Raw genomic sequence first — 14,329 nt, 5'->3', positions numbered from 1 at the left:
TCAATTTTTTCACCATGGCTTTGTTTCCCTTCTTAGACATAGGAACTTTGCTTGTAGAAGTAATGGTGATATTCTTTCTAACATTGGTCAAGCTCCAAAAAAAATAAGGTTTCTCATGAGCTTTTTCCATGAAAGCTTTAGCATCCTTACACGCATCTTTGCAATGTTTGATAACATAACAATCCTTACATATACCACTTGGTTGTCTTTCATAGAAAAATTTGATCTAGCGTGAAATACCTGCATTGGTCACAACTTTGACCCGTCTCTTAATGGATTGGTAAGATTTATGTTGACGCACACCTTGACAGGAGTACTTCCAATTGGAATAGCATCTTTAGGCTCAATAGCAATGACTTGACCCATTAGTTCGCTAATCTTAGTTATAGTTGCTATATTCATATGCTAAGGAAATAAGTAATTGAGGTCCATCCAGAAGTGCTGAAAACCTCGGTGCTTTTCTGTATAAACCATGCTTGGAATGTAGTCAGGAACCACTAGGAGATTTTTATTGATACTCCAAGGCATTTCATGAATAACTTTGTTCAAAAGAGACCAATTGCTGAAGTTGAAAATCATTATATTTGGATCAGCTTCGACAATTCTAATATCTTCAAAGGACATGAAAGGCCATGTGAATCCAATATACTTCTCCACCGCCTCAGCTTTCATCTACCTTCAACAATAATCTTCCCAATACGCTAGCTTCCCATTTTGTGTCTCCATCTCCTTCCTTGCATGCTTCTTGAGAAAAATCAATGATTTCAGAGGTATCACCTAGATCCAAAGCGGCTTGCTTGAATCTGTTAACTAAATCTCCCACTTGAGTTGAGCTTTCTCCTTCCATGGTTATACTTCGACAAGTCTTTGTGCTTTAGTTTGAAGGATGAAATAGAATTGATAAATAAGTATTAGGAATACAAGAATATTTGTTGGTTATATGATAGACACATTTTTGTGTCTAAATTGTACTCAATGTCTCTATTGTTAGTGCTCGATTTTTGTACTAATTTTGATGCTTTGTGTGTTTGTAGGTGTTTTTGGAGAAATACACTTGTGTGGAAAAGTTGCTCAAAAAGTGCTATTTGGACTCCCGAAGAAAAGTACTAAAGGCACCCTCGATTTGGATAAGGGGCATCTCAGTTGGGCACCTGCTATTCGCACCCCAAGTTTGGTTAAGGGGACACCATCTTCAACATTTCAAAAATTCGTTTTGCCGGGAAAATTTTATTCTCAACTGTGTAACTTTCGATCGATTCTTGAAGGAGTTCTGGGTAGACTAAAGGGCTGACACTTAATGGGTAGTTGTGTTATGTCCTAACAAAGCTAGTATGAGTGTTTGTTTCGATCAAATTTGTCTGGATAACTTGGTTTAATCCAAACAGGAGGAGGAGAAACATGAGCTTAAGTGGAGGAGAAACATGAGCGTGTACTGCACGTGTTTGGAAGCCTTAATCAACACTTTGGAACGAAGTGAAGAAGATTTATAAGGAATATCCCGAGTAAAAGAAGATTATTTGGGATAAATGGAGGAGATTCAACGCGTGTTTTTTCTTTAAATAGATTCCCTGGGAGTCCTAGAGAGGGTGGACAGTTTGGGGAAGTTTTGGAGGCTACAGAATGAAGAAATCACGAGTTGCAGAACTGCCATTTTTCTGCTGCTGCTGCTGATGAAGAACACCAAGAACATAAGACCCACATTGAGCAGTCTTATTTTGGTACAGTTTCAGCGACTGTCACCCGACAGTCTTATTTGTTAGAGTGACAGTCTTATTGTTATTGTCGCAGGACAGTCTTATTTGTCGAGGGTCGTAGTTCTCTGGTTTGTAACAAATATAATTGTTACAAACCCGATTTTGAATTATTTCTCCCTTTTCATCATCTGTAAACACCCTTTGAGCAATAATAATGATTTTTGAGCGTATTTCCAACATGATGAGCGACTAATTCTCCCAGAACCAAGGAAATGAGGAAGCTATTTACGCATGAATAGTTGGTAACTATTTTATTTTCTCTAATATTTAATTATAATTCACTCAATCATTGCTTTTGCAGAGTTTTAAATTGTTTGCGTAATTTTCCTAATCAGTTGTGATTCAATTAGATAGGTTATGCTTTGTTTAGATAATCTATGCTTAAGGGATACAATTGATGTTTGAGAATTTGCTTGATTATTAGTGAGTTAAGATATAAAGGACTTAAAAGATAATTATAGTTTTGGATTATTTACCATCATTAATTCATGTGTAATAGTGGAATCAGTATCTTGGTTGTTTTCTCATACCTCTCGCCCACTTTGTTAATTTTTGTATATAATTTTATTAAATCTTTAAATTTAATATTCACAAGTCCGAGAGTTTGAACCTCATTACTACATCAGCATTCAAAAATTAATAATCATTATAGAACCGTATATTTTGGCTATTCTCATTGAAACAAATTGGTGAGGATCTTTCTGCATAAGGAAAGTTATGCAGCTGGCAATTGACCAGAGTAAAATTAGGTAACTGAATTTAGGAAAAAATTTCCTTTTTCTGAATTCAAAAAGTTTGAATTGAGGGAGACGCGGGACTCATTACTATTTTGAATCGCCGAGTTGATACTGATTTTGTTCTTCTTCCACTTATCTCCATTAAGTTCCACACAGATTCCCAGATTTATCAAACGAAAGACAGCAAGATCGCAAACGCAATGATCACAACCCATAAGAAGGCAAACGCCATGAGAGACAACTCAATCTGTAAACAAATATTAGAGAAAAAGTAAATGATTACTTACACATATTATTCGAAGAAAACAAGAAAAACAGATTCAAAACTTGCAATAAGTCTTAAGAAGTAATCAAAAGGTATTATAAGTTAACATAAAAAAAGGAGTTAAAGGAAGAGATTAAACAGTAAACATATATAGAAAAGGAAGATGATCAAAAAACCAAGAAAAGCAACAAAAATAATCAAAAATCAAACCGAGTTAACTCAGTTTTTTGCTCGATTTACAGAGCTTTAAACTAGGAGGATTACGAAATTATGAGAATGATGTTGAATTAGATGATAGTACTGTCATACCAAATATGTCGTCAAAAGAGGCATTTCAAGCAGTAGTCATCATAAAACAGTTTTTGCTACAACACAAGCAAAATATCTTAGAAGTTATACATGTCTTACAAAAAAAAAGGATGGGAAGCATCTTAGTTTAGGAGGAAAGAAATAACAATCAACTTTAGATGCATTTTTTTTAGAATAACTTACTTCTTATAAGAACATTGTTGATTGGATGAAGTATTTTGGTTTGTTTTATATATTTGTATATGAAATTTAGTTATTATTCATTTAAATTCATGTATGGCCTTTAAAGACTAATTTATTTTTATTAGCGAGGTTATTTATTTACCCCCTTTGCCAAAGTCGGGATCGAAAAAAATTAAGTTCCATGTTTATCATTATCAGTGGTCCATTCCATGTTTCATTCAAATTCACATATGGCCTCTCGCGTTTGAAATGACGAATTCTCCACACATGATGTGGCTTCGTCTTATTATCCCAAGCCATATCTAAGTTTTAGTTTCGTATTAGGTCACTTTCGTAGCCGTTTGATCTTACCGAATCTTAGGATGTAATAAAACGTGTACACTTGATTAACAGGTTTCCACTTCTTAGAACATCTCCAACAGTAGGTCAAAAAAACTGTATGTGAATTCTATTTTTAGACTTCCATTTATTGGGGTTTTCAAACATAACCCAAATAAAATCCTTTTCCTAAAATTCATCTCCAACAGTCAAGGTTATGTTATGTGTTTTTAATTTGGATAAACATAAAAGGATTTTTTCTAGCATGATTTTATATTAAAAATCATTTTTTGAAAATAAAATTGATGACATGGAATTAGTTAGGGGTCATTCTGAAGTGTAGTTAAGACTTTTTTAATACATTCATATTTAGTATTTCATCTCTCCTAATTTGTAGGACCTAACTATTGGAGATGCATTTATACTAAATGAGGGTTAAAATCCTATGTGTCACTGAAAAATATATTTTCACCTCTATTGGTGATGCTCTAATTATCCTATATTTCAGTCTTTGTAACTTTTTAATATGAAAAGGGTGCTGCATTTTGGATAATAAAGAAGAATAAGGAGATGAATGCAGGTATTACTATTTAAATGCAAAAGACTAGTGCTGATAATAAAGAGATTTATATCATATATGCTACATTAGCTATATATAGATCTTACATTTGATTTACCTTCATTATAAGTTTTGATCTAAATAGGTTTCTTGAAATTTGTCATAGAGGTCTGCATATCAAAGGTCCGGCTGAAGTTCCTTCCTTTTGGGTCAAAGCAATCATGGGAGATGTCTTCATAAAGAAAATGATAAAGTTATTTCTTGTTAGAAAATCGGCTCATAAACATTCGGTTTTGCTAAATTAAATGAGGGTTTATGATAAAATATCTTAAAGATATCAATTGTTGCAAGATAGGACATGATTTCACGCTAAAATTCACTTTTGATCTATTTCAAGAATTCTACTCTTAAAAGAACATATCACATGGCCAGTGGTGCTGAGACTGAGACGACTGTTAAAGGAGTCAAATGGTAAGATTCGTATAAACTTTAATGTGTTTTTCATTTGTATTTGTATGTAACTTGCGTTAACCTAGATGTGTATCTATATATGTATATAGGTCAAAGATCAAGTGGCTTGATCCGGAGAAAATTTAACAAGAAAAGTAGTATATGGAGATATGGTAACGGTGGTTGGCTCCGTTAAGAAAATTGTTACTTGTGAAAGCTTTTTCGATATGTTACTCTAAAGTGGATTAGGATTGAATCTGGGGTGGTTCTTTCCTTTGTTGTTTGGGCTCTTGAATTCTTAGTTTATGTTGTCCTTGACTTATTAGTTAGAATAGTTTTATGTTGTACTAGGTATCTTCGGGGCCCTCTCTTTTTAATTTATTTTTATACTATGTATATCTTCAAAGAAGATAGGTGGTAAAGGATTGATACTAACAAAATAATATGGCAACAATGCGAGCAACTAACCAGCAAAATAAATCATTAAGTAATATGATTATATATAAAATTTGTAGAAACTCATTAACAAAATTGCAGACGAAAAAATTAACTCTTATCAAAGAGTAAATCAAAAATTCCAAATAAAATATAATTAAAAGACCTAGATAAATACATATTCATACCTATTGTAGTCTTCATTGGTACATATATCACGTTTAACCAAAATAAAAAGCAGTAAATATGTTGATTAGAAAACGACATGAAAAAACCATAAAGTTTAACGTAAAACGTAGCATGACATTACCTTTTAATCCTATTTGAATATATGTCTTTGAATTCGATCGAATTCCCACATTCATTCTTTAGTTTTATATACCGCAAGACCTTCTTTGGATATTTTCTTTCTTTCATGATCTCAGATTTTATCCATTTATACTGTATTTTGTTAAATGTTCTTTAAATGTTCACAACATATGTTTTTTTTTCTTTTACTTTCGTTCATCTTTGTAATAATATTTGGATCCATGGTTCGGAAAAAGACCATATTATCATGCTATATATATATATATATATATCTGTTTTGTTACTTATTTTCCTAGGAATGAAACCACTTCTCCGTCTATTTCTTTTAGTATTTTCTTCTTCAAAACAATATCTGGAAAACAAAAATTGTCTATTTTTTTAACGCTGCAAAGATGTCTATGTAGTTCTTTTGCATCTGACCCCTCATTAGGCTATGAATCTTCTTTGAAAGTTTTCTCCGATAAATAAGCTTCAAATAGTTTTCTTTCACATGAGAGTAGATCAGTTGTAGCATTCTTCCCTGCATTGTTGATTTCGCCAGTATCACCTAATCCAAAAAATTTTCTAGATGCGATGTCATCCCAGTCTTTTGTCTAATTTTTATATTGTTTCAACTTTTCAGCCCGTGTTCTTGTCTTATCTCAGGTAGTGTCATATCTCATGTAGTCTTAGGTGTTAAACACAGAGTTTTTATCTGGGCATGTTCCATGAAAATTCGTTAAAATATCATTAATATGCTTCTATTATTCAGGTATGCTCATAGATACAATACGGTTTCTTTTATCCAATATATCACTAATGATGATTTTCTTATTTTTTTTCTTGGTACATTTTTTACTTTTTGATTCTTAAATAAGTAAATTGTAATAATTTATATTTGGACGTGAACATCACTCATGCAAGGTAATGGCAGTCAAATTATAATGTACTTATGCGGATGATGCTAAGTGTCAAAAACCCAAGAAACCATATATGGTGTGTAAATATAAAATGGAGTTATACCATACCTAACCAAGAAATAAATTGAAAAACTAAAATTGAAAAAACCGGGGTCTAACAATCACACCCAATATTTCGCTTAGCAATCTGTATGGACTAACTCCAATATACTTTCAAGATAATCAACTAGAAAGTCAAACTCAATCTTAAGAAAGTATATAAAGAGTTTTATCTCTATTTCTCAATTCAATCTGCACTCAAACAAATAGGAATTTGCGATCCCGATTGAATATAAGAAATAACTTGGACGGTATCAAAAACAAATATCCAAGTGTCAATCAATTTAATCAACAACCAAAAGTTGGATTCACAATTATTGAACATACGCACAACCTGTGATATTTCAAGTATATAAACATATATAATGCGGAAAAGAAATAACACAGACACCAAAAGTTTGTTAACGAGGAAACTGCAAATGCAAAAACCTCGGACTTAGTCCAGATTTGAACATCACATTGTATTCAGCCGCTACAAACACTATCCTACTCCAGGTTAACTTCGGACTGGAATATAGTTGAGCCCTAACCAATCTCACACTGATCAAGGTACAATCGTGTTCCTTACGCCTCTAAACCACGCCGGATTCTTCGCACTTGATCCCTTAGATGATCTCGCCCACAACTAAGAGTTTCTACGAACCAAAGTCGAAGAATTGATTAACCAATTTGTCTCACACAAAAAAATCTATTGAATAGATAAGTCTGTCTCCCACATATATACCTATGAGTTTTTTTTCGTCTTTATATCAAGGTGAACAGGAACCAATTGATACCGGACTTATATTCCTGAAGAACAACCTAGAAATATAAATCATGTTACAATAATCTTAATCGTATGGTAGCGAAAAAGATATTGTGGAACCACAAACGATGAGACGAAGATGTTTGTGACTACTTTTTATCTTGCCTATCAGAGATTAAATCTCGAGCATATCTTAGAGAAGATAGTACTCCATCACGATAGAAAACAGCAAAATCAGAACACGCAACTACAAAGAAAATAGTTGGGTCTGGCTTCACAATCCCAATGAAGTCTTCAAGTCGTTAACCTACAGGGTTTTAGAAAAACCTAAGGTTAAAGGAGAATCGACTCTAGTCGCAAATAATATCACACAGGAGGTGTGGGTATTAGGTTTCCCAGTTGCTAGAGTTTCCTTTATATAGTCTTCAAATCAGGGTTTGCAATCAATGTTACCTTGGTAACAAAGTATTCAATATTCAACGTTAGCTGCAATATTCACCTGATTAGACTCAAGCTAATATTTCAACCGTTAGATAGAACTTAGCTTGTTACACATAAAACAAAAGTGACTTCATTTAAATATGAGTAACCTTACCTAAACGTGTACACCTTGTTGGCTCAACAATAGTTAACCGAAGTTAGCTATATGAACACTTTCATATAAATCTTACTCATCTTAACAATAACTAGTTCAAATGACTCAAATGAAACTAGTTCTAGAGTTGTTCAATTGTTTATATTCTAATAGAAGTATAAAAGACACAATTGGAGCAAAATCGATTTTGATTCACTCGAATCAATTCATGAACATTATAGCCACGGTTTGCAAAATATTGCATTCCTTAATATATAAGTGTATTAGTTCATGAAAAAACTGATTTTAGAACATAAACCGCTCAAGTAGGCAAAGGGGCACGCATACTTAAGTAGCCGGACTTGGACTGTGTTCGCCAGTATGCAAACGGGTACACATACTGTTGTACATTTCCAAGTTTTAGTTGAATCCAGTACGCGTACTGGTACACATACTCTAGCTCCCGGACTTTACCTGACCTCGGCAGTACACATACGGGTATGCATACTACATTCCGATCTTGGATCACACATATGAAAGTACGCATAGTGTGCACATAATCCAATTATGGTTAAGTGTTCTAAACTCCCATTTCAATCATTTAAACATTCTTAGAAGACGACAATAGCTGTCTCACACAAACTATTAGCATTAAAAAAAATTCAAGTGATTGAATGATCAAGACGAAACATTCTGAGTCTACATCAAATGACTGTCTCACACAAATCATGGAAGATATTACAAGGCGATTTTCACATGATCATCTTTTGACTTATGTCAAGAATATAAGATGAACTTGGTTAAAGCGAAATCTTACCAACACATATTTCGAGAAATATGTAAGCGAGTTAAACTCAGCTCAAAATATCAAATGTGTATAATTGAAGTCTATATAGCTATACGACTTTTGTCTCAAATATGAGATAGAGTAGATAGACTTTTGAGTGATAGATGAGTGTCTCAAGTCTCCAGATACCTTTTGTTGATGAAGTTCCACAAGCTCCCCTTAGTAGTTCTTCGTCTTTAATCGATAAATGTCGTGAGTCTAATGCTCAACTACACTTTCTATCCTGATCCGAGACTTAGCTATAAGTATACTAGAAATCAAAACTTATAGTTTTGGAAACTAAACTTGACAACAAGCTTGAGATAGCAACACTTGAGAGTTCGACCGAACAATTCTCTAACAATCTCCCTCTTTGTCAATTTTAGTGACAAAACTTTCAATACAATGGAATACAAAATAAACAAACTTTGTAGCTTCTCATACAAATGCTAGATATCCTTGGTTCTTCAACATTACTCACTCGAAATCTTCGTCACTTCCAAGTACTCCAGTGATTCTGAATGTGTTCAGCTCAGCATCATAGTTGTTGAAGATCCTTAGCTATAACAATGAGAAAACAGTAGATCTCAATCATTGTTATACAATGTCATAGTATTATTACACATCATCAAAGTCCAATTGTATCACAACTTTAACAACAATACTTTGGTGATATGTATCACTCCCCCTTAATCAATACTTCATCTCACATGAAAATCAGCCCCCCTTACATAATGATCCGTAAACCATATGTATTTGTAGTGTGAACTACACATTAATTCTCCTCCTTTTTGTCAATATAAATTGTTAAAGGTACGAAAACTAGTGGGATCATAATGAAATTCTCATAGAGATACTTCATGACTAAAAGAGAACATATCAACTTTGTTTCGATGATTTCACATAGCCGAAACTAGTGTATTTCATAAAAGAGTTTATAAAGATACAAGAAAACTCCTACAATATTCCACAGCCACACTCCCCCCACAAATATTTGGCAATTAAGGACAAGTTCAATTAAAAACTCTCCCCATAAAATGTCATTCCCGAAAGAACAACAAGAGCGATCTTACTTTTACAAGAAAAAAAGAATTTTTGTGGGCATTAACAAATCACAGGAAATATGAATTTGTATCAAAAATACTCAATTAAATTAACCACGAGAGAACGCATGATTAATTTAATCAGAAATGCTCAACATAAGAGGACTTATGGAGCCGCACAATATTATCACATAGAAGTAGATCAGGGAAAGACCAATACTGGGGAATATTCAAAGATTCATTCTATTTTTCATCAATATTTGCGTAAAGACATATAATAGACTTAATCTTTGCAATTGAAAGTTCATCTTATATTCATTAATATTTGCATAATAACATAATAGAATTTTCTTTTGACATATATGGGATAATCATAGTTCACGGACGCAAACACACATATACCATAACAAGTTGCAATATAAAACCATAAAGATTAATATTGCAAAATCATCTTCCAAATAAACTTTAGAATTTAAATAAATAAATCTAAAAACATTGGAAGATGAAAATTGTTGGCAATAGCTATATGTACTCACAATAATTGCTATTCCAAACCCTAGTTATCCTTATTAAAACACAAGAATAAATTCTCATAAGAAGTTTCCTAGACATCAAGACAAACTCATGATGCACATATAAGATGATTTGTCCTTAGAGGTGTAGATGGGGCAAAACGATTTGCTGGTTTTCACGGGATTGAGGAGACGACCGTACGGAGGAGACTCCTTGAACCGAGCGAAATGTTCAACCTCACACAGATGCACTGCAAGAAGGGAGTGCTTTGAAATCGAGAGATCAATCTGTAGTACTCCGGACTAAACCAAGACAATGGCCGTTCTAGAGTAAATTCGATCACAAGAGAGGATGGGTTGATCTGTAGGAGGGAAGCTGAGAAATGTGTGGAATCAATGGTAATCAAAGATTGTGAGTGTGTTGTGAATTTTGAATAAGATAAGTTCTGAATGATTGAAGTTGCTCAGTAGAGAGTAATTGCTCAATTGATGAGGTGTTGATCTCGTGTTGTCTGTGAGACGTGAGATTCTTGTTCTTGTATATTCAATCATGATTTTTGAGACTTATTTATATTGCTGGAATTGTAGACCATGATCCCATGAAGTGTGACAGTTGATGGAATCAAAGAGTGGGAAGGTGGAAATCGTGTTTGAAACCAGTTGCTCGTGCTCGTGCAGAGACTTGGTCGATTTTCCATCCACTACTTTGTTAACTCCTTCAACTGATTGCACGACTTGCTCACATTCCATTGTATGTATGAACACACGTGACGTAGACCGCCAGACCAAAACCCTAGTTAATATCCCCCATGTGACATGATTGACATCTCGTGGTTAATTAGTCAGTTGTTGACTTCATGACTTTATGGGACAATGAGTCCATGTATTTGCTGAGTTGAACATGATTCTGTAAAATATTCTGAGACTCATGAATTGAACGTGCCTGTTGAGACAGAGGTATAATTCTCACGTTGAGGTGAGCAAGTATTGCTCATCTGATGAATTGTTGAATATTGATAGTTGAACCAATATTCTTTGGTTTGAGCAAATATTGCTCATCTGAGCAAGTGTTACTCGTCTGATGAATTATTGGTAGCGTGACCAAAATAAAAAATTAATTAGTATACTGGTAGTTGAACCGAGCATAATAAACAAGAATATTGATCATGAGATCGTCGTAAAGTTATTAGTGTACTGTAATAGCTGTGCTTTTGTCCAAGGTGAGACAAATATTAAAGATTTAATTTCTTTTCTGCCAGATAGTTTGAATTTACCTATACTCTTTCGATATCGTGTGGAGGAATACATGATTCTATAACTTCAATTCGTGTTCCTTTACTTTGTTATTGTCTAATATTAATGGACATCATCTAGGTGCATGTAAATGAACTCCCTTGAACTATGTAGGAAAATGGAGATTGCAAAGGTGTTAGATTGGCATCAGGTCAGGAGGTACTCAGTCAGCATCTGGTTATAAATCCTTCTGTTACTGGTCCATCACCACCATTCTTACCTCGAGCTCCAAATTTGCCAGAAGAATGCTCTGAAAGTGATGACAAAGGCGAAGTCATTGAAAAGGTTGCCAGGTATTACAAGGGGTTCGATAAAATCAGATTTATCAAACTTGCTGGTGATATTCCCTCCTAGATGTAAGCTTTTCTCCCTTTGTATTATTTTTTGTTATCATGCTGAAATGAAGTTTAACATTTACGTACGTCTCATTCCAGCTCTCTGTGTTTTGAACAGGTGTCTTCAATTAGAGTTCTCCAGTTAGGTAGCGGTTTATCTTTTTGCCCATCAGGCATGAAAGTTTACCTATCCCTCTCCATTTAGATTTTGTTGTCATTGCTATATAGTAGGGAATTTTGCTACATTTGAACTTGAATTCCTTTGTGTTGCTACATAGGTCCGTTTTGTATCTCTCAACTTTATGCGACGATGTCATCCAAGGAAGGAAGTCACTACATGCAGCGATGAATTTTCTCGTTGCACCTCCTCTTTCTGAAAATCCTCAAGATACCTCCTCCATGGAAAATGAAAATGTAGGAGATGCCAAGTGACGTTCGTTCAAGAGCTGGAAAAGGTAAGGTTTTGGTTTCTGCAGTTTACTATTTGATGGTGCAACTTGATGCAAATAAGATTTCTAGTCTGATACCAGTTGTGGTGTATAAGAGGGAATTGTTCTTTTCTATCCCAGGATTTCAAGTCTGATAGTCCGTCCTTCTACCATGTCAACGAAACCTATGTTCATCGAACCCAAATTTTAAGCCGATGGTCTATGTGCCTATGATGGGTTCTGGTGCCTTGCTAACTTTGATAGTTCAATTGCAATATTGCAGGCTTGATCGAGAGGACACGCCAGACTGGAATTTGGATTACAGGAATATCTTAGAATCAAGTGAGAAGGTATATATGTTTCTTTTATAGTCTACTCAGCCATTGAACAATGCTTCCTTCCTTTTTTTGTGTTCTTAATTATGATTCTTTTCTTTGTATTTGCAGGCTTAGGGTTGTAGAGAAGATTAGTTACAGGTTTAGAAGTATCAATTAATGGAATTTCTTTAATTTTTTTCCTGTAAAGAATGCAAATGTCTGTCTCGGATCATGATTCTTTTCAAGTTTAAAATTCAATATCATCTAAATTTCTTTCAGACTACTCAGTGAGACATAGCTGCATGTCTGGCTTAATGAAAATTTCATCCAACAGTGAAAAAAGTAACACTGAAAATTTCTCAGACAGTAATATAAGATTCAACACCAAGGCAGGTCCATACTGGAAAATAACAAATTACTTAATACTAGAGTACCCAATAACCCTAAACAGACTTTAATTACATTACGTAGCAAATTACTTAATACTAGTAATAACTAATTAACGATGATTAACATCTCTTCTTCTTCTTCTTCTTCTCAATCTTCAAAACAGATCCCAGATGTCTTCCTAATCATTTTCTCCACCTCAGTACCGGGATGGATCCTCTCCACCCGAGAGCTAGGACCATCAAACCCGGGAATCACGACATCGGGCATCCTGATGTGCCCCTGTGCGACCAACTCCTGACAACGCTCCTCGTGCTTTCTCAACCAAACCTTATGCGGATGCTCCCAGTACCCAGTTTCTGGGATCCCCATCGTCATCTCTTCACGCGCCTTTTTGATACTCTCCTCCATCTGCTGGTCAAACTCTTCCCTCCTCCTCTTCAACGCCTCTATTACCCTCTTACGCGTCTCAACCTTTCTTGCTTCAGCTTCTTTCAAACGATTCTCCCTCTGTTCCGGTGTCTCGTGCTGAAAGATAATTGCCTCCATCTGCGATCTCATCATCTTTGTGATTTCTTCAACCAAACTCTGTGAATTCCAACAGACAGACAGACAGACTATTAGGGTTCTTCTGAGACTATTCCCAAATTGCAGCCAGGAGAGAGAGGATTAGAATGAGATGATTTACAGTAGAAATCGAAACCCTAGATGTTGCAACAACTATTCAGTGTAAAGCGGTCTAGCATGTGGGGATATTTCACAAACAGACTAGGGACATCTGTCATCATCCTTGACCGACCGATTAGACTTCCAATATTGTATACCGACATCTATTGTATGGTTGGCCTCGGCTCTAGATCCCCGTCCCCTTCTTCTCTATCCCTCCATGTCCCCCAATGATATATCGACGCGTGTCCTCTTCCAGCTTCCCATATTCCATCCGGTTAGAGGATCCGACAATTTTGAGTAATAGTAGGCGACAGATAATCAACAACGATCACCTTAAATAGATCCACCGGGATGAAAATCCCGTGGAATTGACCGGGGGACACAAAAAATGTGGACACATGTCCTCCAATAATATGTCGACACGTGTCCCCTGGGCCCACAGAAAATAGAAACCCCACCCCCTCACGGTGAAATTTCTCACGGTATGTCTAGCAAAGCCGAAAGATAATTGCTTTCCTTTAATGGAATTAAAGGAGGTCCAAACCTAATCTCTCCTTATTAATCAAGAACGTTCTTCCATTGAAGGGAGAACATCAACACAATTCTTAAACGATTAAGATACAAACTACATCAATAGATTAAAATCTTGATATAGCTAACAAGACTTTTTACTCTTCAGCATATATCATCGTCTTTGAATTGGGATGCAGTGTTCGTTTTTGCGCTGCAACCGGTTACAATCACTTTGTTTTGGCCTGCAATCTTGATTGTTTACGACTTATGAGAATATGGTACTGTAACCTAGTTTGTGTCCAATTTAATTGTTTACGACTTATGAGAAAATGGTACCATAACCTTGTTCGTGTCTAACTGCTGCAGTATT

At 34.9% G+C, this 14,329-nt stretch overlaps 1 protein-coding gene across 1 annotated transcript; it reads left to right on the top strand.

The window, feature by feature from the left end:
- Window positions 1-4,136: 4,136 nt before the first annotated feature.
- LOC113350577 (rab escort protein 1-like) lies at window positions 4,137-12,525 on the top strand. Its single transcript, XM_026594723.1, has 6 exons — window positions 4,137-4,146; window positions 4,271-4,293; window positions 11,425-11,603; window positions 11,924-12,073; window positions 12,357-12,423; window positions 12,520-12,525. The coding sequence occupies exons 1-6, from the start codon at window positions 4,137-4,139 to the stop codon at window positions 12,523-12,525; spliced, it is 435 nt and encodes a 144-aa protein (XP_026450508.1).
- Window positions 12,526-14,329: the final 1,804 nt, after the last annotated feature.

This window comes from Papaver somniferum, chromosome 2, assembly GCF_003573695.1.
Source record: "Papaver somniferum cultivar HN1 chromosome 2, ASM357369v1, whole genome shotgun sequence".
NCBI classification, from domain to species: Eukaryota; Viridiplantae; Streptophyta; class Magnoliopsida; order Ranunculales; family Papaveraceae; genus Papaver; species Papaver somniferum.
This window is presented reverse-complemented; position numbering and strand designations above follow the sequence as displayed.

Excerpts from the sequence above, each read along its gene's own strand:
- LOC113350577 (XM_026594723.1), top strand. Across the intron at positions 4,294-11,424 it reads TCTTGAAATTTGTCATAGAG|GAAAATGGAGATTGCAAAGG; the intron begins GTCTGCATATCA and ends TGAACTATGTAG. Across the intron at positions 11,604-11,923 it reads GTCATTGAAAAGGTTGCCAG|GTCCGTTTTGTATCTCTCAA; the intron begins GTATTACAAGGG and ends GTTGCTACATAG.